Below are 26,899 nucleotides of genomic sequence, written 5' to 3'. Positions count from 1 at the left end.
TTAGAGTGGAGTACTGCCAACAGACAAGTGATTGTAGATAGATCTCTTGTTCCAGCCACATTGTCACTGACCCAGATAAAGGTCTGCAGCTGTAGCAATTCTGCTGAAATGAATGAGTGGACAACTCCCCTGCTGCAGCTCTTGCCATTCAGTACATCAAGGCTCACATATATGTAGCAGATGAGACCAGCCAGCATGACTTCAGTCCATGTTAAGCCGCCAGGCAATCAGAAAACACACAAAGAAGCTCGCAGTCCAGCATCAACTCACTGAGTGGCTAGTTTGTCTGAAGATCTCCCCATACTTTATTATACTCAACACAGGGTCTTTCCTGCTCACTGTATGTTGTATGAATTCATTCTGCAATGGTCTGTCCTGCTCTGGCTTCAGAGTTCTCTTACAACACTTTACAGTGTTTAGTAGAATGAAAACTTGAATCCAGTTGCTCCTCCAAAGTGTCTTCAGATACTGTGATGCTCTTCATCCTAGCTGACCTTCATATTTTTTTTCTAAGCAGGTATACTTCTAAAGAAAACAGTAGGCTGCACCCTTCTCTCAACTTCCTTTTCTAATAATATACTGTATACTATATGGACTAGAAAGAAACCTGGAAGTTAAATTTGCTATAAATGTGCCAGCTCCCAGCTCCCATAGATTTTTAAGATTTTAAATAAACTTTTAAAAAATAAACTGGTGGGGCAGAAAGGTTGATGGTGACAAAGCAGGTTTCCATACCACATAGCTAACCAAAAACATCACACAGGCTAAATATAGTAGACCCTTAATGAGCGTAAGGCAGCTCCATAGAGTCCTATTCTTCTTGAGAATAGAATATGATAGAAGTAAATAAAAATTGTTAAATCAAAGCTTTTGAACTAATTACATGCAAGAGAGAATATATACCATAATTCCATACCAGCAGAGAATCCAGCTTCCTGCAGACTTGTACACATTTTTTCCAACCTCCATTCACCCATAGTTTCTAACCTATAACTTTGTGACATTATGCTTAAGAGTATGCTGGTGACATCAGATAAAATCTCTGAACTAGTTAGCTTCTTGACTTTCCCACAGTCAGTGAAAACTGAATAAATAACACAAAATAGTAAGAAATGCACAATACATCCTTCAAAAGAGGACTGTAGTAATTTATTTCATCTTGTGGAAGCAAATCTAATCATTGTACTAGAACATGTTAATTTGCTGGCATCAAATATGAATAATTCTGAATAGAGATGATCAAGTTAATGCTCTGCACCAAATAACTGAATTCAGAACAGTCCAATCTCAACAGTGGGGGCCACAGTAAAACATGGATGACAACACACGTATGATGACATAATCCTGCAGATGCCATAATTGCTTACCTACACCAGGACTGTGTGATGCAAATACGAAATTCGCATTTGCATGACTGCTTCATCATGCATATGTCATCATTTACTCCTCCACTTTCCGAATCCCATGAATCTTGATCAGAACATTTCTAATGTTTCCATTCTTAGCATTTCAGGTGTAATGCTGAAATGTGTTTGGGGCACTGAAGAAGAGAGAAAATTATGATCCTTCGTAATGTATTACATTATTGCCTTGCTTTTAGATCTGGAACTAAAAACATAATTTATGGGCTATCAGAAGGTATAGTTTTCTAGTTAAGATTAACTGGATCTGAAAGGAAACTGATGAAATAAATAATGCTACAGGACTCATCTGAGAAAAGGAACTACAGTACAACACTTTGTTACAAACCAGGAGGAGAGAGTATATAAACAGGTATTGGCAGATATCTCCCACAGGCTCCCTAGGGGAAAAAAGAAATATTATTATAGGCTTCCATCAGTCAGGCTACACGTCCTAGGTTGAACCTTAGTCTGTCCAAGGATTTCTCCCTTCAACCTACTTCTAGGTGGAAAAAAAAAGGAGCAAGGAAGTTGCACTGGATCTCTTTATCCAAAGTCCAGAAATACAGAACTTTTGTTCTAACCCAATTGTGACACACAAAGAGCAATTGTGTAACCCTGCAGTCTCCCACGTGAAGAAGATTTGGATAAGGAATTCTTTCATTAAACCAATAAACCGAAATCCGTAGATATGAAAAGGAATGTATTGAGGAAAAGGGAATACAGGAAAAGCAAGAGAAGGCAAAATCACATACATAGAATTCCAAGTGCAATGAACTTAACTAAATTAGTATTTATTATTTCCTTGAATAATTATTGGTGTAGTACATGTTTTGTAATCACTACAGAAGGGATAGTTGGTCAGAGATCTTCTGGCTCTCTTGCTTGGGTGTTGTTAGGCAGACTTCCCTCCTCTTCCTCCTCCACCTCCTCCTCCTTCAGCATTGTCCTCGCTTTTTATGGAATATGGAAGATAAGCAAAAGCCAGCCTCTTTGGAAAAATGGATTTTGGACTGGCTAATTAAGCAAAATGTTCCTTCTCAGAAGTCTGAAGTCTAGCCAAGAAATTTTTAAAAATCTGAAAATTACCCACCTTCCTAACAAGCCTTGGTTAAATTATAAAACCACCAGCTAGTTTTTGCCACTTATGGCACTGTATAGAAAAGGTTATATGGGAGAGGGGATGTTTTTGGAAAACAAAAGATGAACTCCATCTGTTCAGGTCCCTCAGCATAGGGTCAGTTCAGCAGATGCTTTAGGAGGCACTGTTGAGTTATACCAAAAACCAGGAGTTTGTCACACATGTGAGGAAGAAACCCTATGATGCAATATGTAGACATATGTGGTATCCATAGAAGCGTACATTCTATGGCACATTACAGTCTCATATATTATGACATAAACATTTATGAATGTGTCACATACATCGTAGTTCCTTTCATTCATACTCTACAACATGATATATTTGGTTTGGTTTTAGATATATGCTTTATTGCCTTTTTCACCTTCAAACCTTTGGTCCTCAGAGAACCATGTCATATTGATTTGATTGTCAAGGAATCTTGAGTGTTGGCTGTGGAATCCATGAGTTTTAAAGATTCTGAAGTACATTCTAAGGCAGTGTTTCTCAGCCTTAGCAGCTCGAAGTTGTATGGATTTCAACTCCCAGAATTCTGCAGCCAGCATGGCTGTCTGGGGAATTCTGGGAGTTGAAGTCCACACATCTTCAGGTTGACAAGGTTGAGAAACTCTGTTCTAAGGAATGCAGCAAGTTCACTGAAGCACTAGCCAAGTTTATAGAATTGCATAATTGCTCAGAGTAAACTAAGGGCCAAACTGCACATTACACTTAGTTATCTAGCTCTTTGTGCCTGTGTGTTTTTTGCATTAATCATAAGTGTGTGAAGTCTTCTTATCTTGTATGATCACAGGAAGGAGACATTTAATACCTTTCCTCCCCAGCTACAATCCCTACAAAAAAACAACAATTGTCTGCATCACTGAAAACCTAAAAAAATTGGTCGCACAGGAATCTCCTTTTTTCTTTTTCTTTTCCCAGTTCTCATAACTACATATTACAGATTTTCCCAAATGCAAGCAATCTTAATACACTTAGGTTCTTGTGAGAATTGCTTCTTCCCTCATCATTTGCTCCATTCCATGCCTTTTTTTCCTTCTTGTGATGCTCTAAGAAATAAACTTATGTTGATATATAACTGATTTTTGTGGCATTTGCCACACAATTCCTCCTAGTAATGATGGTAGGCTGACTCAGGAAATTTCACTGCCTAATGCTGTCTCCATCCATTTCTTCACCATATAATGTTGCAGTCCAGCACTCTCAAAGGTGGAGATTCCATGCAGATTCAAATTTTTACCTTCATCTAAACTGGTACGTGTTTGGGTGGCTGGTCCTAGGTGGAAACGCACCTTGTATGCAAGCACCTACAAAAGAAGAGTGGCAGCCGCATCTTTAAGGGAACTATTTTGAGCCAAAGAGAACAGATTGTGCTGCTACAACTCTCCAAAAACTTCACACACAGATTCACGCACAGGAGGCTCTGAATCGTCTTCACAATATGCCACTCTGCAGTGAAGCGCTCTGCCTGCTATTAGAGGTGTTAGCTTATATATAGGCAAGCCCTAAAATGTGTACTAATTTACCTCAGTTATTGTTTTCCTTTTTTCAACACTTCAGCTTAAGGAAGGCCTAGACTAAAGCATCTGTAAACTGAAAAATCTTAAATCTACAACATTCACTGGTCTTAGTGGCTTAAGGATAAAAATCTCTGGTCTAAGAAATGTGTTACATTGCACCTTTAAAGAAAACAAGACACAAAAACGAAGAAGTGAATGCTGTTTTAACAGTAAATGGGTCGTCTATTTTTTTAAAAAAAATAATATATAATTTTAGTGCATTCACACTGAAAATTATCTGACCGGAAAAGCACATATTCATGTGTTACTGAATCATGGTCATTCCAGGAGTAAGACCAATTGCTTTTCAGTGGAGCTTATATTCCAATATATATAGAATTATTGCCCAATACGTATGTATTCCATAGTCTGATTTCATGTAAAACATACAGTTTAAATAATAAGAATCAGTCATCTCTGATTGCTCTCCTCCCCTGTCACCTTACTCACGTATACACACACATACTTTTTAAGCTGTTCAGTTCTTACACTGATGGGTTTGAATAAATGCAGGTCAATACCAGGTAAATCATTAATATTTAAATATACGTACTGCCATTATAGTTCAAATTAATAATGTTCCTTTCACTCTGAAAGCCCCAAAGGGCTTCCTAATATGTTTCAGTCCTTTGAACATCACATCATGGTGTGAAGAAAAATAAATAAATGTTCCACTTTGCAAGTTCTTGTACATTAGAGCCAATAATGCTTTTTGGGCATCTCCAAAAATGAGCAACAAACAGTGCCCGAAGGCAGAAATAGACTGAAAGCATTGCAACAAAGACCAGATCTCTCATTCATTCAGTCCTGATGTCTTGTTTTTACTGGATAAAATAGCTTGCTAGTCTTACAAAATTTAAACAAACTTAATTTAAGTTTAAATTTAAACAAAATTAAACAAACTGTATTAATTTTACACTTAGGATGGCTTTTTGAAGATGCCAATTTGGTATTTCCAATGTGTTATTTCCATATTTCAGAATGAACTTCCTGGATTTTATTCAACATAGCCTCTGGGATTGGTCTCAGATAATGCAAAAGTTCAACATTGCTATTCAGACTCAGTGGAAATTCAAGTTTCAAATGGACATTGGAAAGGAAAGGAAAGGAAAGACTCATTCCCATGCCAAATCACAATACAGGAATAATACTGTCCTTCCTTCCTTATAAAGTTATTGCACTGAGGTCATGACTGTGAAGCTCTTTGAACATTTGCTAAATAAATGCACATTACTGTTGTTGTTAGTGTTAGTGTTATTGAATATTATGGTCTATTCCATCCATACTATTCAGGCTTGTTGTTTCATATACTACATTGGTGAAAAGCAGAAGATGTTAGTTCTTATTTAAATGTTCTAACCTACTTGTTAACATAATATGCAAAATAGGCCTCCAAATATAGATAATGCAAGCTATCCATGGGTATTGAGGAAACAAGTCCAGTAAAATCCAGAATGTCTTGCTCCCAACAGGATCTTGAACATCTTCGAACCAATCAACAGAAGCACCATCATCGTCTTTTTTTAATCTTCCATATTTTAAAATACCAACAGGAAGAAAACATCCGAGCCTTTCAAATAAGTGATGTTGAAGATCATAGAAGTTATTTCCAAGAAAATATATTTGGGACTAGTATGTAACCTTTTTAAAAAGTTCAATGCAACATTATTTACATCCAGGCTAAAGAGATTAGCAGGCTTCAAGGATAAGGGATATGGATGCTCAAATTCCAAATATCAGCGCCATCCTGAACTGGCCTTCTCCAAAATATTTGTAATTAAAATAAGGTCTTGCTTCCAGGTAAATACCGTATGTGCAAAATTCTTAGGGAGGCCTTTAATTCACTCACAGTCATTTATATGATCATTTGCATGGTTTTTCACCGAATTCATTCCAATTAAGGGATTTTGGTGATCAAAATATAATGATATCAAACCCCAGTGCTTTTTTTTTTTTTTTTGTGCTAGTAGGTACATTCAGATGGGCTGTGATAAAAACTTCTCTGGACTATACAACATCAAGCTACAGGTTAATGCCCATTACAACATTCACAATACGTATCACATAATGTGTTTTGTGTGGCATCCTCCTCTCAAATGTGGATGGACATTTCCTTCTTATTCTTGCTTTTCCAATCATTCTTAAGGCAGAAAATTCAAAGATGCATTTTTTTCCTCTACATGCAGCCTGTTGCCTGTTCACTGCAGTCATAAATCAATAAAATTCTACCTACACCCTGAAGTGATCCAGTTCAGGAAAAAATAATAATTTTATCCTCTTAAATGTTTCAACTGGTCTACCGAGCATTTCAACTTGGGGCAAGATTTCAGTCATCCAAATACAGACAGTAGGGGAGGGGAGAGAGAGAGAGAGAGATTTAAGGAAGTTTGAATCCATTTAGCATGAACCAAGATGTTCCAGATCAAGATGTAAATGTTACATCCAGATTGTCAGAGTGAGATTCTCCCCTGCCTATTTTGACATGCTTTTAAGCTTACCTCAGGTCTCTGGGTGCTGGAAAGGAGTTTTTTCTATATTTGGTGGGCCTTCAGCTGGCTGCTTTTGAAGCTAAAGGACATCTGCTAAAAGCTGGATCTTTTACTACAAGCCTCCTTCTTGAGGCAGTAAAAATGTAGATTTTACATCCAGCTAGTAAGAGTGTGTTGTAACAATACATTTTAGCAAATTCATTGAGCAAGCGGAATGGATTGTTTATAGGTTCCTAAAAACATATTCTTTATGGAGAGAAGAGGAAGTCAATCAAACCTAGACAACCATTGGCATTCAAGGCATCTCAAAAGTAAGCCTCACTAAGGTCACTTAGGATTTATTCCCAACCCAATTAAGAGAATACTGTGTGTAGAAACCGAAATAGAGTCTACATCCGCAGTCCTATCTAAAAGTAAACTCCACAGCCAGACATACTTCTGTGCAAACATGCCTAGGCCTGAGCTGCTGCAACTCCCTGGGCTCTACTCAGGAACAATTTCCACTGAACTCTGGAGGAGTGACTTCAAAGAAAAGTTCAGAAAGCCCCTTGCCAGGTTATTAATAGTGGGCCATGCTTCTGCTCCCTTTAGCCTCGGGGATTGCATGATGGAAGAAGGTTAGCATCTTTCACCACCCGGGCTCCCCTGGCATCCAACCCAGGAGTGGCACGGGTGAAAAATGGCTTTGGACCTTGAATGCGCTGGAGCAGTTGTGGCGGGATTGCTCAGAACTTGGGCGGCGAGTCAAGGCAGTTCTCGAGCATAAACTCCCTAGTTCTGGACAAGCCTTTGTCCGTCCGCTGGCGATAATAGCCACCCACCCACCCGCCACCCAGGTTGCCATCAAGGATTCCTGAAGTGAAGAGCTACTACCCCGCCGGAAAAATGGACGCGATTGTCCCTCCTAGGCACCACGGGGGGTTGCCCCGGCTTTCTTTAGCAACGCCCGTTTCGAACCCGCGCTGGCAGCAGCCGCCAGCGAAAGTTAGGAGCGGCGGCGAGGCGGCGGCAGCAAAGCGCAGCAGCGGCAGCGGCAGCAAAGCGCAGCAGCGGCAGCAGCAGCAGAGCCGCCAGCGAGGGAAAGTGTTAATCAGGAGGTGCGGAGGTGGGGAGAGGCGCGCGCCGAGCGCAGCTATTCACTAGAACGTCACTCCGGTACAGGGAGTTAGTGAAGTGACTGGGGCGCCTGGGGACTGGAGGCACTCACGAGCCGGGCTGACTCCAGTCAGGTATTCTATACACTGAGCAATGTCTCCATTAGCGCGCGGCTGCCGCTGCCGCTGCCGCTCCCTCCAAAGCGAACCGCAGCGGCTGAGGCGAAAAGAGGCGGCCCCCCTTTGCCATGGACAAGCCCTCGCCCGCCGAGCCTAGGCGCAGCCCGGCGTGACCGCAGGTAGAAGGAAGGCAGTCCGGCCCCGCGCTCCCTCCCGACTTCTCCAGCTCTGCCTTTTCACCCCTCTGTCCCCCCCTCCCCCCGCATCCCCACCACGTCCTTAGTCTGCCTTTCGGTAACGAGCCGGCTGGAAGAAGGAACCGCGGGCTGGAGGTGAGAGCAACGACCGGTGATCAATCATCCGGCGTTGGCACCGCTGTCTACGGGGAAAGGGGAGCGCGGGGCGGGGGGGCGGGGGAGAAAGAAGCCGACTGGTTCGTAGAGTATAACTTTCGTGGGTCTCTGCGGAAATTGGGGGGGGGGGGGCAAGAGACAGCGAACCATGTTTGCTGATCTTTGTTATGAAAGTTTGGCGGATCCAGAGAAGTCCTGGCTTGTGCCCAATGTGTGGGATTGGGAGGAGTGTTGGTGTAAGGCTTGTGCGCTGGGGGGACACTGATTGGGGGGACTTTTCGAAGTGCAGTCCTTTCCTTGTCTACCGAGAAGTAAGTCGCCAGTGGATTCAAAACGGATTATTCCCCGTTGCGTGCGTGTAGGAGTGTGAGCTCATTTTGGTGTCGTATTTTTCTAAAGATGAGATGCGACTGGTTGAAATCGAATCCACGAATTCTTACTGGAGAGAAGTGGTCCTCTTTTATTCAGTGGTGATGATGTGGCACTTTGTACATGCTCGGGAGACACTTTAACTATGATTTCCCAGCTTTGGGCTGGGTGTGCCTAGATAGCAGGATTGAAAAGGGATCCTGGATGGCCTTCGCTTTAAGGAAGCTCTCTGGGCTGACATGGGCTGAAGTTACCCAGGGGCTGCCCTGCCGAAGAGGAGTGTAGTGTCACTGATGATTTTGCCGCAATGTAAGCCGCGAAAGAAAGGTAACGGGGGTCCCGGTCCTTACCCACAATGGTAACTATACCCCATCTGAGTTTTGAGCTAACAGGAATTTTGTTTTGCTTACAGCTGCTCTGTGACATTACTGTCCATTACATCGCTCTTATGTAATGCGCGCAAAAGGCGAACGCCTTAAAACTTCCGCGCGGAGCTGCAGCCGGGGCGGCAGGGCGGGGGAAGGGAGGGGGCGAGGACGTCCGAGAGTCCTGGCCGAACAGACCTTTAACATCAGTCGCGGCAATTGCGACGGCTTCGTCCGAGACACCACCGGATACTTCACGTTTAGCGTCACCTCAAGCGGGGGATTCCCCTTCGGCCTTTGCGCCGGGCAGGCTGGAGAAGGCTCGACAGCTCTGAAATAAACATAGTGGGAAAGGAAGGCTGCTGCTTTAAGGTCGTGGGCGCTTACCTAGCCCGCTTACTCAGCAGGACGCCCCGCTGACTTCGTTTGGGACTCTCCAACACGTAAATAAATGCAGGGTGGCTACTCTCTCTCTCTTTCTCCCTCCTTCTCCCCCCCCCCACGCTATACCCCGAGATGAGAAATGGATGGGAATGCCCCCTTTCGTAATTTAGTGCCCGAGGACGAATTGCGAAATGCAATCCGGACTGAAGCCTTAACATTCGGAACTCGAGGTGGTAATTTCTGGGCAATTAAGGTGGATCGACGGCTGGAAAACTCAGGTGCAGCCGGCCAGATAGGACAGCCATTTCTTTCACTATTCCGCATCTTGCCAGCCAGATCGCCTCCCCTTGACGTCGTGCAGAGCACCCGTCTAAACTATTCCTAGGCAGGGGGGATAGAAACACCCGATTTTATTTCTTTAGAAAAGGAAGGCGTAGACAGATACATGCGCGCGCAGCGAGACCCTGCAGACGCGCGTCTGTTTCTCTGCCTCGTCCCAAGATAGAGTTGGTTGGATACTGGATTGCTTTCCGTTTCTTTAGTATTACTTATTCCTTTTGAAATTTAATTTTGTGGTTGTCGCACTGCAGATTGGCGAACTCTTTTCCTCCCGTTTCGGTTGAGAGGGGGACGTTCATTGGTTTTCCTAGAACCCTTGTTTCTTGCATTATCTGCGATGTGCTATTTCGCGAATGTTTCCCGAGAAAGCGCGCCGCCACTTTTCCCTCAGGACACCCGCGTGGGTTAGAGACTTTCTGGAGCTCTCTCTTACGGGACGCTATCGCTTGTCCCTGTTCCTGCCTCCCCTAGAGGTTGGGGCGGGGGCGATATGGACCACGATTCGGGTAAAGAAGCCTGAAAGTGGACCGTTGTCCCCATAGCTGGGAAGGTGATTTTTAAAATGGAAGCCTGCTGGAGAGGCGGATAAAGTAAGGAAGCGCTCCAAATGCGTCAGACTACAGCGCCCATCGTCCCCAGCGGCCGTGTCGGGTATAATGACGAGATTAGTAGTCCCCATATCTGAAGGACACTAGGCTGGAGGAGGTGACAAGCTTGGGGGGAAACGCTTTACAGGGATGAGCATTCTTTACTCCACAGTCGGGCTCGTTTCTGAATTCCTAGCGCAGAAGGGGCAGCCCCCCCTTCAAGTCAGTTTCTCTGGACGCGATGGAGCTAACAGCAGTAGGCACCCTGCCCTGCCCCCTAAGCTTCGAAAATCGGCCTCCTTCGACTAGACATCCAAGTCAGTCTGGATCAGAAGAAGGTGCTGCGCTGCACGCAGAAGCGAGATCCATTTCTAACTAAACCTCGGCGCGAATCGGGCCGTCCACGTTTAAAGCAAAAAGGAAAGAAGAAAGTCGCCTTCAGCCAAGGCTTCGGAGGGGACTCTCTCCTCCCGAAATCGGCGGCAAAGATTCCCCTGCCAGGCTCCGGAGCAGCGCCTAAAAGAAGGAACTCTTTCGGGTCGGGGAGGGCGGTTTGCTCTAGGCAAACTGGGATACAGGGCAAACTCCCAGGACAAGGCTTGGGGAGAAGGTGGGACGGAACAAGGCGAAGTACCTATTTTGAGACTGAAAATCCGCTTGAAGCTCCCTTCTCCAAGTTCTCTTCCCCGCCTCCTCCCACTCCCCCTTCCTCTAAGTGCGGCGTCAAACGTTGAGCTACTTTGGCGATCAGGGAAGCTGCACCACCCCACCCCCCGGCAGCCCCGAGTGAACGGGGCGCCTGCGTGTTGCAGCCCACAGACCCAGCTAAGACTGAGCTCGGGTAAGAACCCTTCCGCGTTCCGGGGGATTCTTCCTCGTGGTAACTGGCCTTAGATTCGTGGATTCGAAGCAGCCTCCAACTTCCACCGATCTTTCCCGAGGCTTTACATTCGTCGGAGTTCAACCGGCTGGAATGGCTGCTTCAGTTTCCTCGCGAGTCCTCCCCTGCTATTTTCCAGGGTAGATTAATCGGCGGTCCCACTAATTCCGGTTTCGTTCAGTCGCTCCCATAGAAGGGAACCGGGACGGCCGCGCTTTGTCTCGCTTTATGGAAAGTTGCCATCCACTTCGTGAGTTCATCGGTGCTCGGTTGCTTTGCAGAAGAGGGAGCCTTTGAGCACCCGGGGAAAGGGAATGAAGGGAGCCCCTTCTATTCTCAGCTAGATCCCCAACACACTTACTGGGAAGCAAGTCTCTGGCGATCCTTAACCAAAATCAAATAGAGTGCTCGCTTGCTGGATAGGATAATCTCATGCAACCGACCAGGGTTGAGCTGCTACGCGCCAGGAGCCTATCAAACCGCTTGAAAAGATTCAGGAGTCACCAGCGCCGGCTCCGAGGTGCCTAAAAAAGTGAAAGTTTCCCTGGAGGAAACGGGACGTGCCTCCTCTCCAAGAGGAACGCCTCTGTGCCAATGCCAGTGCCAACCAACTTAACCCTAGCCCTCTATGGATCAGCCGGTGCATTAGGTTCCCGCCCCTCCCGTCTCCCCCCCCTCCTCCCGCTCGGTTCCCTCGAGTTTGTTGTCCGACACAATCTGGAAAGTTGCCCTTGTACCTTGCAAAGGACGTAGGATCCAGCAGACTGCCTTCCTCTTCATACTGAAGGGAGAGGAAAGGCCTCCAATTTTGCCACCGTGTAAGATATGAAAATATCTTGACACCAAGATGACACCAAGCCCGGCTCAGTTTAGGGGAAGTAACGCGTGCCTGGGATCGAAACGTTATTCCTAGGGACCCCGCCCCCCAGCCCCCACAACGCATTCTAGCGAAATCTGTTTAATGCTACTCATTAAATGTGTTTATATTCTCATAAAAGCAACTGGGAAGAAACGGGGAGGGGTAGATGGAAGAAGTGGGTCCAAGACCGCACCGCTGGCCCCTCTTTGAAACTCACCTTCAGCTGCTCTTTGCCTCCCCTTTCCCTTGAGTGAAGCGGGATTTTGGAATAACGCGGAGAACATGGTGGCTATTTGGAAGTCAGCCTTTTTAGTGGCTTCCTAAATTAGGGAAATTTAATGAAATTAACTGGCTTGTGGACGAAACTGAAGTGCCGGCTCTTCTCCAGTTATAAGCGGCCGCCGGCGCAGGGATCCTGTGGGGATCTCTTTCCTAGAAGGCGCGCTTGGGATCGGGGCCGTCTTGTTTTTGAAAGGGCCGCTGTTGCGATCCGCTGCGGCCTTTCCCTCAGCCCTCCTAGAGCCAAGCCTTTGCCTCGGTAAATTATAGCAATTACGCAGCAGATAGGATTATATGAGGTGTACTGCGGTCTCCAGATAGTCATCCATCACCCTCAATCGAGCTGTCAGAGCGGGCAGATTCGTCCCTGAGAGGCACCAAGTCTTCCAGCTGGGGAGAAGAAGGGAACATCGTCATTAATTAGAGTGTGACCCTGGGGCTATTCACATGTCTGAACCCAGGCAGCTCTCTGAGCAAGTCTGCACTCCTGCCCTCCCCTCCCCTCCTCTGCCCCAGGTGCCCTCCCCACTACAAACACACCATGAGGCTTGCAAAACTCCTGAGGAGCTGGTTAGTTGCCTACTGCAAGATCTCCTAGCCCACGACTCCTCTTTTCAGGGGACTGCTCTTTTCTCCTGCCCCTCCTCCAATGCACACACACACACAACCTAGATGAGAGGGGGGGTATTCTGCCCTTAGGAGGGAGGCCTAAGCAAAAGGGGGAAAGTGGGTGGGTAAAGGAGGGGAACTGTGCTTTGCATGTTTTCCATCCCTCCCAAGAGTTTCTCATCCTAACCCCCTAAAGTAGGATTGGCTTTACCAACAGGAAGAATGAAGCAGTCGACCTTGAGCTTCATGAAAGGGCAGCAACATAGGATTTATTGTTCTTTTACATTACCCTCAGAAAGAAGGGGACATATTTGTGGGATAACTGCATCTCCTTTGGGTACAAAACATCTAGGTTTGGGGTGAGGAAGGCATATGTTTGGCAGCAAAATGTCTTAAACTGGGCCCCATAAGTTCAGACAAATTCTCTTGGATTTAGAGTCCACATGCCACTGTTAAATGACTTCAGGCTCAATAAAAATGCTATTTAACCCTGCTAAGGTTCCTGAATATACTGTTTTATGCTCAGCCTTAAATTACATTCATCCAAGTAAAGAAGTGGTGATGATTTAAGGGCACCTGCTCATTTGAAAATAAATTGTCATTTAAATAAAGGGTTACTTTAGGATTAATATGATGGGAGTAAATGTTGCGGGGGTGGAGGAGGATGTCAATTCCCATCCATTGCAAGACAAGCAATGTCTTGCATCTGTATACATACACACCCCTGCCCACCTTCAACACAAAAAATTCTTGTGAGTTTTCCTAGTTCTTTTTGAATTCAGTTACTAAGACGCCATTGTTTTTTCACTTTTATTTTGAACACTCTTCCAAAACTTTGTGGGCTGACCCAGTATAAATTTCAAACTATCTTTTTACTGGGGGTGTAAATCCAACCAAGCAAGAGTTCCTAAGCATGCATGCTCAGAAATACAAACATAACCCAAAAGTGTTCATTGAGTAGGACCCCAGTCTGAGAATCCCTGACTGCTTTAAAGATCCAGGGATGGGCTTTTGAACTCATGCCTCCTGGCTTCTCCTGTTTAAGTATTCAGCAATACAGAAATTCCACCTCTATTAAAATTAATTAGGCATTTCGCTGCTGACATCAATGAAACATTTCTCTAGCAACGGTATTAGTGATAAAACCTAACAGGGAAATCCAGAGGGCCTGAGCAATTATTCCCATTAAATGTTAAAATATTGTACAACAATTAAACACTTAAATGTATTTAATGTTCAAATTAAAAAGGCCTAGCAAGAGGCTTGAGATAAATAATCAGTGTTGAATTTTGGTAAATATTTAGCATTCAACTGGACTAAACTTGGACACAAATTACATAAATTAGGCAGGTTTTGAGGTTATATAAGGGTGGGTTTTCTCTTTTCCCATTCTCTGTATGGCTGTACCATCTGGTCTAATGTTTCCACTCTTCCCTCCTTCCCACTCCCCAGTTCCACTTTGACTGTGTTACACTCTTAGCCAGATCAGACAGAGGCACAGCAGATGCATCTATGCAACATAAGTTTGATTAAACTAAGTTAGGTTCCCACCACCACCACCATGGATTATCATTTGGTTGGTTCTAACAAAAGGATTGCCCAATTGTTGATTTGGGGGGTTCCCTCCCATCTTATGGCTTAATGTGGCTACTCTGTGTTATAAGGTTATTCCAGTTCTTACTAATATGAAATTTTAAAAGTTTAAAATCAGTTAGACTTGTTTGAAAGGGAAAATAGTGCTACCTTGCTTCTTATTAACAAGTTCTGTTTTTAGGACAGTCATGTCGAATTCTGGAGCTGTAATGGACATCATCTGGATTTAGATGGGAGGGAACTGATCTTGGCAAAACAAAATCAAAGTTTGCTAGTTATAGATGGTGAACCTCCACTCTGTCAGAGAGACAGAAAACATCCTTATTTATTTTTAAACTACTACTCAGCAGCATTTCAAGTATCATGTCAAGTATGTAGAAGACTATAGAAAAAGATGAAGAACCCAGAAGCAAGAGTAGCAAAGTGATTTCCACCCACCCACCAGATTTGAGCTGATGATTTATGCTTGAGATAAATAAATCAAGGAAGGGCTTGAAATGGCAATATAAAGAGTAGGCACAATAGCCTAGAAAACCAGGTCTACAAGACCTACATGCAGGTTGTGGATATAGTATCTTGCTATAAGAAATGAAAAGTTACCAGTGACATTAAGTATTTAATCAGAGCCTCACTTATATACAGACCAGACACTGTGTATAGATGCCGGTCAGAGCCAGTAGTAGTGAAGAGACCAACGTATCAGTTCCCAAGTCCATTCCTCCCATCCTGCATCTATTAACAACCCCAGCCCTCTGCCAGCAGGGTCGGGATGATAACACTGCCCTACCTTGCGGGGTCAACGTGTGTATATTAAGTGCTTTCGACTATTGTGCATAAACGCCAGCAATACTTCGGGCGTTTGCTGAAAGCTGTCGATCGGCATACAGATTTGAGCGAGGGTAGCAAACCTTTTCGTTCCTCCGTAACAGGGCGCAGAAGTCCTCTCCCACCAGATTTGCTTGGTGTCTTTAAGGTAATCCACTCCCACGGCAAAAAGTGCCTTTTTAAACAATTCCCACCCCTCTAGAACGTCGAGAGGAGAGAAAACTCTTCTCGGAACGGGGGCGAGAGCTGCGCCTAATGGGTTCATAGGATCGGAGGCGAGGGCACGCCAGGAGAGGAGGGGTCTCCTCTCGGTGCGCTTGGTTGTCAGCGCCGGGGCGGCTTTCAACTGTTGATTTAAAAGCGTTGCTGGCGCGCGTCCCCTTGTCGGCCTCGTTTGTAAGTGGGACTGATGACTACAGGACGGGAAGGCAGAAGCGGCAGGCAGCTGCTCATTAATTAATTTCTAATTAAAACTGCTCACCACTCTTCAGTGATCCCGCGCACGCGCGCTGGGAAACGGGGGCAGGGGAGGGAGAGAAAAGAGAAAGTCCGAGGTAAACGTAGATTCCTCCTACTCCAAAGTCTGTCTGTCTGTTTGGGTTGGGTTGGGTTTTTTTTTTCCGGCGCCGCTCCGGGAGCTTCACCCTCGTGCGGCGCTCTCGGGAGTGGGGGCGCCACAGACTTCTCTCCCTTTGCATTTGGACCTCGTTCCAATAATCCACAGGCGAGCCGGTCGCCTCCCCAAGAAAGCGAGCTCTGAGCTGTTCTGCGCTGCCTTGGGCACCGTTTCAATCGCAATTACCCCAAAGGAAGCACACAGCCCAGACAAACAGACGAGCCAGGGGCAGGTCCTGTGGGGCCTTTCCTGACGTCAGATGTTATTGGACTTGACCTGCGGATGGAGAGACGGGTCGTTTTTCGCCTCCGCTGCGCCCCGCCCTCCTCTGCCTGTGGATGGGCAAAATATGTAGTGTGTGTAAGTGAGTGAGTGTGAAACCTTGGAGCAGGCAGGCATGGCGTTTGTGTCAGGCGCCACCCGCCCGGTTCCTCAGGCAGCTCTTCCTTAAAACCGCGGTGTTATTTGCATTTGTGTGCCGAGGGGAGGGGGGAATATCTCCGCGCCACTTTTTTAAAAAGTTGCAACATCAGTAGATGAATTCAAGGTGTTTTTTGTGCTTGGTACTCTAAGGCCCCTGGAAACCCGAGTTATTCACTCATCTGGACCAGAAACTACAGCAAGGCTGCCGCCGGCATTCACACGCCCAACGCTTCTTCTGGTGCTTCCTGGAGCTTGGGAGCACTCCGGTTGCCATGTCCTACCCCCAGTTCGGATACCCTTACTCATCCGCACCCCAGGTAAGACCAGCCGGACAGAGATCATACCCACGTCTTTCTTTTTCCTCGCCCTTCTACAAATATTGCGCCGGAACTCCCCCCCCCCCTTCTCTCGCTAAAGATAAACGTGGGAAGGTTGATTTTTCTTTCCAGAGGGCAATGCTGGAAGTAAGATTCACTGGAATCAAAAGCACTTAAATCCAGGACAGCAAGGTAGAAATATGGAACTGAAAAGTGATTTTCACCTTGGTAATTATGGCTTCCAAGCTAAATGCATTGCGAGTACCTTTGCACTCAGTGGGTCTTAGGATCGCCCATCAATCCGAAATAAAGCTCAGAATCAGTTTGTGGGTGGGGGAGAGGACTGTGAAGGGTAAGAGACAAGAGGTAAACATTTCGGGAGGGGAGCTGCAATCTAACAGTCCAGCCCCCGATGTGTCTGCTCAGAATTAAGTCCTGCTTAATGTTCAGTGAAGCCGGGTCTTAACTAAGTAGATATAGTTTTGCAAGCTGCCTTTGAGTCTCGCTGCTCAGCCCCATCAGGAAAATGAAGCAGTTGGCCTCCCAGCTGAATTCCATTCAGTTCTGCTTCCGGATGGGTGGAAAGGAAGATCTGGCTGCTCCGTGCAACTGAGCGCCTGGGAAAGAAAGGGTTGGATGGGTTAGCAGACCCACAAAAACCCATGAACCAGGTTGGGTCTGGCAATTCCGCTTAAGATCCGCTGAATCAGAGCCTCGGTGGAATGGCTTTCTGTATCTTTAGGTTAAGCAATCTATTGCTCAAGGCAGGTGGGTGGATTAAACGTTTCCTGAGCCCTGCAATGGCTGTTATAACAACTATTAAATGATTTTCACCGAGGACCCATAAGCACATTTCCCACAAGAACTCTGGGGCTTTTATTTAGGAAAAAAATGTTATGAGGAAGGCCAAGAGTGACATTCTGTCAGTGTCAGTATAAACAGTCTTCCACTTGGAAAGAATGAATTAAACTCTGTAAAGTATTTTCTCTCTCAAACTAGCTTCCCTTCTCCAGGTGCTCTTTGCACTATTGCATGATCTATACACGGGCAAAGCAACTGGATTTAATATCATATGTAAAATGTTCTTTAAAGATCACTTAAACCAGATAAATTATTTCTTTCACTGGTGTCTTCTAGTGATAGTAGAAATTGGCTATCCTTTTCTTCTTGGCCAGCTTAGACTTCAGCCCTAAGCGCAGCCATCTGAGAGTAAATCCACTGAGCTGAGCAGGACATACTATTTTAAGATTGCAATGGCCTTTGGGAGCTCAAACTATTGCTGGGTTTGGATGCTGTGGATGACCACTTTGCTACTTCTTTCATTTGAGTGGAGGGTAACACTCTTCTTAACCCTAGGCGAGATGATGGCAACTGCTAAGCCCGCAGGATTGGTCGTGTGTATGTGCCTAAGCTGAGGGCAAGAAAGGGGGAGGGGGGAGAGAGAGAGAGAGAGAGAGAGAGAATCAGTGGCAATGTTTCCCCAGAACTAAGTTCTGTGATTTGGCATCAAAATGTACCCTACATACAGTTGCTGGATCAGCTAGCCAGGCTCACTGACTCCCAGTTCTCTCTCTGCTTCGCCATCCTGTTCTTTCTCCTTCTAGTTCCTGATGACCACCAACTCCTTGACAACTTGCTGTGAGACCAGCGGCAGGTCCTTAGCGGACTCAGGAGCAGCACCCTCCACTCAGACCCCTGTCTACTGTCCGGTGTATGAGAGCAGGCTGCTGGCCACAGCCAGGCATGAACTTAACTCAGCAGCTGCCCTAGGAGTCTACGGGAATCCCTACACAAACACCCAAGGCTATGGCAACTACGTCACCTACGGGACGGAGGCATCAGCCTTCTATTCCTTGGTAAGTCTCTGCCCCTGCTGTGTGCTGGATTTTTGCAAGGAAAGTAACAAAGCCCACCTACTATTGTTAAGAGACTTGGAAAACCACTTCAGCAAACCCAGATTGGCTGTCAGTCTGGCTTGCCTAGATCTTAAGATCAGCCTCTAAGTAAGGCTGAGATGGAAGCCCACTTCTTAGAAAGTAAATCTCTAGCTCCAAAGTGAACTGGATTAGGATGGCAAAAGTAGGAATTTTGGGTGACAGTACTCTCTAGAACCAATGGTCCAGACATCTTTCCTCAACATGAGGACTTCTACATGCCTTGGAGAATATTGACATCCACCCACCTGGTGGGGGAAAGTTAATAGGGGTTGGGCAACCTTTCCCAATCCAATCACATGCAGGTATGGGTGAAAACCCACATAAATAGTCAGCTACAGACATTCTTATATAATCAATGGCTGATAACCAAAGGTTAGTGCGTGTAAAAACATATTATCTTCATTACACACACTATACACACACACACACACACATATGTGTGTGTATATATATATATATAAATACACACTTATTTATACAGCAATTTCTATTCCACCCTTCTGATGCATATTCATCATAATCCTCTATAAGATATCACATACTGAACTCAAGCCACCAAGCTGGCAGAAGATCCACTGAAAATTAATTTTAAATATTAAAATAAATGGTGTAAAATACTTGCATCAGATGAGACCACCATTAGTAGGCATTGGAAAGGATTCCTCCATGGAAGAAAGTAGAGTCCTGATCCCCCACATCTATAAAGTTTCACTTGTTTAACTTTTAGCTGCAACCTTGGTCCAGAACTGCAATGTAGAATTTCAGACTTTTAAGGAGGAGAGTAAATCTGAGAGCTCATTTCTTGGTAGAGCACTAGCATTCCCTGAAAAAAACTGGAAATTTTTACATCTGAAACCCTGGAAGGAAATTGCAAGCCAGTATGGATAACTCTGTGCTTGGTAGAGGGGCTGGTGATCCCTCTCCATACCCAAGCTCTTCTAAGATCCAATTTCTAGATATATTTCTAAGGCGGTCTGCCACAATGTTTTCAATTTCAAGGTCATTTGCTTGTACTCAGTGGCTTACTGTATTGATTGCAATCTGTTTTGAACCCCTGAATGAAGAATGCATACAATTAATTCTTGGTCAATTGCAAGAGGGGCAGGCTTGATTTGGAAAAGAGCTCCATTACATACTTATTTCTGAGTAAATAGGCATGAAGTTGGGCTGGTAATCAGTGCGGAACTTTCCTGCTAGGGGGAAACTGTTCTGTTTTTGATTGCATGGAGCAAAATCATTTGCTGTCCTTCTTACTCTCAATGGAGATAGATGAATGTTTGCTTAAATCTCCTAGCGAAAGTAATAAAGCTTAATTTTGTCACTCTGGTTCCCATCTATATGTTTCATTGTGGGGGAAGGAGATATTGTTCCCTGCTTTGCTTTGCTTTCCCATTGCTGGCAGGGAAGGGGTGAGCTGATCAGGGCCGTACTTGGTTTTCATGTTCTAGAATAGCTTTGATTCGAAGGATGGGAGTGGATCTGCGCATGCGGGCATTACCCAGGCGACTGCTTACTATCCCTACGATCACACGCTCAGTCAGTATCAATATGACAGGTAAGAAATGAACAGCTATTAATTGCAAGGCAGAACAAGGGAGGGGCTGGGGAGGAGAGAACACTGGCTGTGTTTGCTCCCTCATCGGGAACCATTTTAAAGGTAACTACACAGCCTGTATGTATTTGTAGGAGTGGGTGTCAGCAGTAATAAATGTGGAGTGGTTGTGCTGACTCTGTGGCTTGCATGATGCACAGGGCAGGTAATCCTGAATAGCAGCCCACTACAGTACATGCAAAATACATGAAAAGGCTAAAATACTGATTATTATTCTGATCTAATCAGTATGGGAGAACATCTCATTGACTTCCATTGAAAAGTGCTCTCATGTCTTCTTGCAATCTGCCCTGCAGCTGGGAGCCTACCTGTGCTGATGAATTAGTCATCCCCTGATGGTTCTAACCTCCGCTGGACTAGGTGTTACATATGAATGCATATTTCCCCTCCCTGTGAAAAGCCCAAGCTTTTCAGCTATGGGAATGATCGCCCTAGTGGTGACGGAAAGTAGTGGCTGAGAACTGTATTTGGAAGTCATTTGACCACATCCCCCCTCAGGGGATGCTTCAAAAAACCATTGTCTTAACTGCACCCTTTCCCCATCTGCGGTAGCAGAGCCGTAATGGACCTGCCTTAAAGGGTTTGGTAAGAACTGCTGTACTGAAGTCAGGGGACTAAAGGGGCAGTGTCCTATCGCCCAGTGATAGATAAAATAATCATCTGTGCACAGATGTTGCCAAGTAATGATTGTTGCATGTGTGAACGGGCCTTTAAACTAAACATATCCTGTTCACTTAATTAAAAAAAAAACAAATCTCAGTCCTATGTATGCCAGTTTAAAAGACCTAGGGGGTTCAATTGAGTTTACCCCAGATCACTGGCTACAGGATTACCATCTGCAAAAAGTCCCATTGAATTTATGCGCCACTACAATTCTTCATACACTGCCCTGGGAACTTAGTGAGGTTTACTTCTGAGCATACATGCACTGGTTTTTGCTACAAGCAGCCCAAGAAAGCAAATCCTCAATGAAACAACTTGCAAAATCCCAGGGGTTTAGTCACACGTGTGTCCAGCCTTTTTCCATATAGACTAGTAAGAAACTATGTTAGTGTTATTTTGTGCATGATTTTTTTTCTGCATGATTTTTTTTCTTTATTGTACATAGCCACAAACCCATCACTTTCTTCTAACCTCTTTCTTCTATCACTCTGGTCTTAATGTCAAGGTCAGCCCTATTTTCCAATTCCCGCTTATATTTCTTGAGGTGAACATCTCACTGATCAAGAGCCAGATAGATCCACCTTAGGTTACTAGGTAATGAGCTAACTGTGTTGAGTCCTATGCCTCTGAAAGATCTAAGAATGGGCAGGAAAATAGCAGATTCTGCACAGGCACCATGAAAGTGACAGCTTCTGCACTGTTTCTCTGGGTCCTGCACAAAATGATGTCCTGAAGGTTCAAGCCTGAAAGTTTTATTGTATAGCACTTGAGCTTTCTAAAGACTAGACAGCAAACTTCCAGGCATGAAAGTCACCCAATGAGAATAGAAGGGGGCTTTGAGGACAGAAGAAAACCTGACTCTCCCCCCCCCCCAATTTAATCCTTGTCTAGTTGTTTTCCCTTTCAATATTTCGAAGCCTTTAACACCTATGAACAAATGAATATTTTTAAGTGACCGTAAGGTCAGCATTGGTATTAGCTTCAGATCTGGATCATTCCATCACTTCAGCCGATCAGCAGTGGTTTAATCATAGTTTTCTCTTCCCGATTTATGATCCTTTGCTTCCCTTGGCTGCTTCACATATGCATAAATCACTTTTTTACACATGAGCAGTTTGCACTTCACAACTGGCTTTTGAATGTGTGAACTTGCTCTGAGAATCAATCCTTCATTCATCCCTGCACAAACTTGTTTCTTTCTTTCAGAGGCAGATTTCCAAACATTTCCCATGAATTCAGATAGCTTAATGTTGACCCCCCCTCCCCTTTTAACATCATGTTAAACAAACCTTTTTTTATCTTTGATCTCGTTATTGCTTGTTTTCTAAAAGAACATGCGCCAAGAATCCCCGCTTCCACTGTTTCAACCTTTTAAGCCCAGTGGGTGCAGGTGACCTTTTCTTAGATGATGTATATTAAATATTCAGGCATAGCTCCAATGTCTTCATGTGTGTGTGTGTGTATGAGAGTGAGAGAGAGTGAGAATCTTGCCGCTAATAAAAAATATTTTTATTAACGATTGTATGCAGAGGCTACTCAGAGGTCTTTACTGGAGAGAGGTAGCACCCAAGATGGGATGTTTTTCTGACACGTTCCTTTTACATTAACTGTATACTAACTCCTCCCAAAGGCCACATTTCTTTGGCAAACCATCTGATCCATCCTTTCCTGAGGAATCTCTACTGAATACAGTGATCCTTACTTTCAGATCACCCTGTCCTTCATCCCCAGCAAACTGCAGAGTCCAGCCACATGCTTCTACATAGTCCAAGTCAGATTGTTCATTGGATAAATGTTGCGTACTCATAGGTTTTATCCTGAATGAATGATTTGTGAGCTAAAAGAATCTGGATTCCATGGGTAGCAGTGGGACTTCCAAGTCAGAATATAGGTAGCAGGTCTATGAAGCACCTGTCCTCTTTCTCTCACTCTCCTTGTAACCACAGATATAGCACCATGGATGGAGGGACACGGAGGAAAAATGCCACTCGGGAAACAACCAGCACACTGAAGGCCTGGCTGCAGGAGCACCGCAAGAATCCCTATCCAACTAAGGGCGAGAAGATCATGCTGGCCATCATCACCAAGATGACCCTCACGCAGGTCTCCACCTGGTTTGCCAATGCCCGTAGGAGGCTCAAGAAGGAGAACAAGATGACATGGCCCCCAAGGAACAAGTGTACTGACGAAAAAAGGCCCTACGAGGAGGACGAGGAGGGAGAGGGTCAAGGGGAGAACCTAAAGAACGAGAAAGTCGAGGGTATCTCCTAACCATTCTTCCCCTTTGCAGAATATTGCAAGCTTATACCTTTTCTCCCTATATTAGCCTTGCCTACCTGGGGACTTCCGGACCCACTGGACTAGAATGGCATGTTGACTGGGGATGATGACAACTATAGTCCAATACATTTGGAAACATCAGGTTGGGGAAGGCTTTCCTGCATCTTCTGCTCACCATAGCATATTGGAATATGCTCTCATCATCCGCTCCTTGGATTATGCATGTAACCATTGGGGAACACTTGGACATGGTATCCTAGTTCTCAATGAATCCATGGAGAAATCTGTGAAGGGACACTCTAGGTTACATTCCATGATAGAAGGATAAATTATAGCACTGAAACTTGTTTCTCTCTTAACAGTCAATAGCCTTGCAGTTGCATTGTGCAAACCAATATCTTGAGCAACGCAATGGCTGTATTCACATGACATGTTTAACTTGATTTCCGAGTTAATCCATGTCCCCACAAATTAACCTGATGTACTGAGGCACAACACCCTAAACCTCAAGAAAATCTAACCAAGATTAACACTTAACAAATTTTGCATGTTGTGCTAATAGACCCACTAAATCTTTATTTGAAGTGATTAAGCATAATGTGTGAATCCAGCCACTGCCTCATTAAGCAAATGCACTTTATTAGAGCAGCAAATAGTATCCTTGAATTCAAGAAGAATCTTTTTAGAAGGCCAGTTCTGTATCTCAGTCTTTGGGAAGCTGGTACTCTCAGGTATACAGTGATGGCAAGGTACACATCTGGAGATGGGAGAAGGCTGCTGCATCTAGGTATGCTCTGTGCCAAGCTTAATCTGACAGGGGGATGGGGAAGATGAGGATCACATGATGGTTGCAGCTATTTACCTCTGCCAGTCCTGAACCTGACCTCGAGAAGCAGAATTACACATAAGAGGAAAAGAGTGGTACATACAAAGATTTAGTTTCTGTATTTTCTGACTCCAACAAGGGCTGATATCTCATTTCAGGTAGCATGTGTGTCCATTTCAAATGTTATCTAAGACCTTGGCAAGTGACTACTAGCTTCAGTTCCATAACGGCCAGTCCAAAATAGTGACCATCCATTTACCAGAGTTGGTCTCTAAGGAAAAGCAAGACATTTCTCCAAAGGGAGGGGGGAGCAGGGGAAGAGGAAAGAAGGAAGAGCCCACTCCATTCCGAAGTACTAGATAATACGTGAATGAATTAAGCAGCGTTTCCCCTCTTCTATCCCCAGAACACTCCGGCAAGGAGGACAAAGAGCTGGGCCTAAGCGACTTGGACGACTACGATCCGCTGGAGTCGGAGAGCTCGGAGGGCGAGCTGAAGGCTCAAGCCTTCGGCCACGTGGAGAGCGATGCGTGCGCCAACGAGCCAAGCAAGGAGCCTGCTCTGGTCACGGGCGCTGCCTCGCTGGAAAGCACCCTCGACAGGGCCAAGAGCTGCCTCAAGGAGCCTGCGTCGGGGCCAGACGGCTGCGAGGCGGCGGAGCTGCTGAACGCCAGGCAGAGGAGCTGCGAGGCCAAGCCGTGTTACCACCACCAGCAGCCGCAGCAGCAACCGCCGCCGCCGCCGCCTTCGCCGCTCCTGGAGGGCAGCGGTAAGCCGAGGATCTGGTCGCTGGCGCACACGGCCACCTCGCTCAACCAGGCGGAATACCCGTCGTGCATGCTGAAGCGCCAGCAGGGGGCGGCGAGCGGCGTCGGGGCCGCGCAGGCCGTGAGCGTCCTCGAGAGGCCCCCGAAGGATTCCCCCGTTACGAACCTCAGGAACTGGGTGGACGGCGTGTTCCACGACCCCCTCTTCAGGCACAGTACTTTGAACCAGGCCTTGAACAGCACCACAGTGTCTTGGGCGACCACCAAAGGCTCCATCTTGGAGACGGGAGCTTTGGGGCGCTCCCTGGGGGGCGGAGCCGCCATGCTCAAGGGGCAGCTGGCCGGCCTGGCTGGGCCCCAGGACTCCGGCAAAGACTTCCTGGCTTTTCCCAAAGCGGGCAGCAAGATGTTCTGCTCCTAACGACCAAGCCCCGTCCCGTCCGCCTCCCTGGGTCAGGGTGGGAAAAAGGCAAGGTGGAGAAAGACTCGGGCCTGGCGAGCCGCTGAGGCGGGGTGGGCCTGGTGGCTTGGTGGGGAATCCGAAAGACTTGGAGAGAGCTTAGATTTGGGCAGGAAACGTTTTTCAGGAGCGGAACAGAACGGGCTTTTTAAAAGTGCGGCTGCAGATTTCAGGCGAGAAAAAGACTCCCTTCTCTGTTGCCTGGGAGTTTTTATAACCTTCAGCAATCGAGGTCTTCATCACGGATCTTTCCCTCCAGCGCACGCGCCGCCTTGAGAATTTCCCGGGGCGAGTTTACAAGGCGCGAGGTTCGAATCCGGCTTCTTCGAGGAGGGGAGGGGGCCGTTTGTCTCGTTCTTTTCTTTCCTTATAATTTGTGGCATGCCGATCGTAGTTACCAAAAAGACTTTCTTGGACTTTTTTTTCCCCTCTCTCTCCTCTTTTCATTGTTAGCATCTCATCCACAAAGATCGCACTTCTTTCACCGAGTTGAGACCCCATTGCGCTCACGCACACGAGCACAGAATTTTTGAACATGACAAATAAGCTATGTCGAAAAGGTATGTTCACCCCAAATAAATTGTCTGTCTCTCAGAGGTATCCTATGGTTTGTGATCTCTTTGCCTTGCTTGTGGAAAAAGTGCCCCCAATGGGTTTTTGGAAAGGGGGCAAAGGTGAGCTCACGGGAACTTTTATGCCTGTTTCAGACGAATGTCTGTTTCCAAGTAACTCCATGAAAATGAATAGCACTTCCAAGTTAGAGTTTTTTGGAAGACAGGTATGTATAAATCTGAATATTTTCATTCAGATTTCTACATTTGGAGCCTCATCCTTTGTTGCACCACCTTACATGGCCTCCAGTGATAAAGGTGGAAAGACAAGCCAATGGGAGTTGCGACATAAGTCAGACTTTAAAATCAGCAGAGAATGTGTTGCAGCGGTGATTTTCTTATTAAACGACTTAAGTGAGTTTGGCTTATTCTAGTTCATGATCAAGTAGCAGATGGTAGTGGCTGCTTAAAGATAAATCCTTGAAAGTCTAATCATTTCTCACCTGTGTCCAAACAAAATCATTTGCATCTTTCCTTTTCTCTAAAAGGTTTCTATAAAAAGTCAAAATATGATTCGTGAAAAGGAGCTAATATAACCCATCGCAGCTTTTTTTGTTGTTATGTAGGTGTCCGTTGGGCTTACAGAGTCTGATGGTGAGGGGAAGCCGGGGGTAGACGCTGGTTTTAGGGTATTTTTCAAAATTAGGAAGACAGTTTATATTTCAAGCTCTTCTTTTGAATATTTATAATTGCACCCACTGACAAAGAAGCACACACCTTTTTCTGTGTCTCTGTACCAAGAGTTATAAACCAGCAAAGAAAGACTTGGATATGATCTGAAATTTGGAGGAAACAAAGAGGTTATCCAAATCATATTTTTAAAGGAACCCAATAATGGTTTGGCTTCTCAAGCCAATTATGAGAAGGACAGTACTGTGACCATTGGGGCTTGCTCTCCTCCTCTCTCCCAAACAAAAGGAAGCCTTGCAAGAGGAATTTGTTTATGAGAAAATGTCCACAGAATCGAGTTGCATAAGGAATGTTTAATTTGGTTCCCCAGACAGGGTATATTCAGAATTAAAAGACCAGCGACTTGCCCACGTATTCGGATTGGGAAGGACATGAGCTAGAATTCCCCAAAAAAGGAAAAAGGTGAGCAGGGGGATTTGGGGAAATGGAATTGCTGGGAATGTAAGGTCGCCAAG

At 45.4% G+C, this 26,899-nt stretch overlaps 1 protein-coding gene and 1 long non-coding RNA gene across 9 annotated transcripts in view; one reads left to right on the top strand and one right to left on the bottom strand.

Annotated features, from left to right (window-relative positions):
* LOC148213613 (uncharacterized) overlaps positions 1-15,390 on the bottom strand; it is a 45,491-nt gene extending 30,101 nt beyond the window's left edge. The window contains exons 1-3 of one of the 2 annotated variants that reach the window (XR_015794211.1): positions 12,756-15,390; positions 11,439-12,605; positions 9,086-9,218 (exon numbers count right to left, since the gene is read on the bottom strand). This is a non-coding gene — a long non-coding RNA (uncharacterized LOC148213613). Of the gene's footprint in view, positions 1-9,085; positions 9,219-11,438 lie in introns of those variants that run through there. The other variant, XR_015794212.1, reaches the window with a different exon arrangement.
* Positions 1,147-25,743, top strand: IRX4 (iroquois homeobox 4). Of its 7 annotated transcripts, none has more exons than XM_088131332.1 (6): positions 1,147-7,815; positions 16,432-16,598; positions 18,203-18,454; positions 19,984-20,090; positions 22,757-23,070; positions 24,323-25,743. In XM_088131332.1, exons 2-6 carry the CDS (start codon positions 16,554-16,556, stop codon positions 25,102-25,104), a joined length of 1,500 nt encoding a protein of 499 aa, XP_087987458.1. In that variant the 5' UTR covers positions 1,147-7,815; positions 16,432-16,553; the 3' UTR covers positions 25,105-25,743. The 7 variants fall into 7 exon arrangements, with proteins under 7 accessions (XP_087987458.1, XP_087987457.1, XP_087987456.1 ...); XM_088131331.1 differs by having other exon boundaries at positions 1,147-7,979; XM_088131330.1 differs by having other exon boundaries at positions 1,147-8,132.
* Positions 25,744-26,899: the final 1,156 nt, after the last annotated feature.

The sequence above is a fragment of the Python bivittatus genome, unplaced genomic scaffold (genome assembly GCF_059951505.1).
Source record: "Python bivittatus isolate LINGU-HERP-01145 unplaced genomic scaffold, Pbiv_v1 ctg000960_np1212, whole genome shotgun sequence".
Classification (NCBI taxonomy): domain Eukaryota; kingdom Metazoa; phylum Chordata; class Lepidosauria; order Squamata; family Pythonidae; genus Python; species Python bivittatus.
Note: the sequence above shows the minus strand (reverse complement) of the source record. Positions and strands in the feature narration are given on the sequence as shown.

Coding starts and splice junctions, on each gene's coding strand:
- IRX4 (XM_025175841.2), top strand. CDS start 16,197: ATGGGCAAAATATGTAGTGTGT. Junction 20,091..22,756: donor AGTCAGTATCAATATGACAG/GTAAGAAATGAA, acceptor TTGTAACCACAG/ATATAGCACCATGGATGGAG. Junction 23,071..24,322: donor AAAGAACGAGAAAGTCGAGG/GTATCTCCTAAC, acceptor TTCTATCCCCAG/AACACTCCGGCAAGGAGGAC.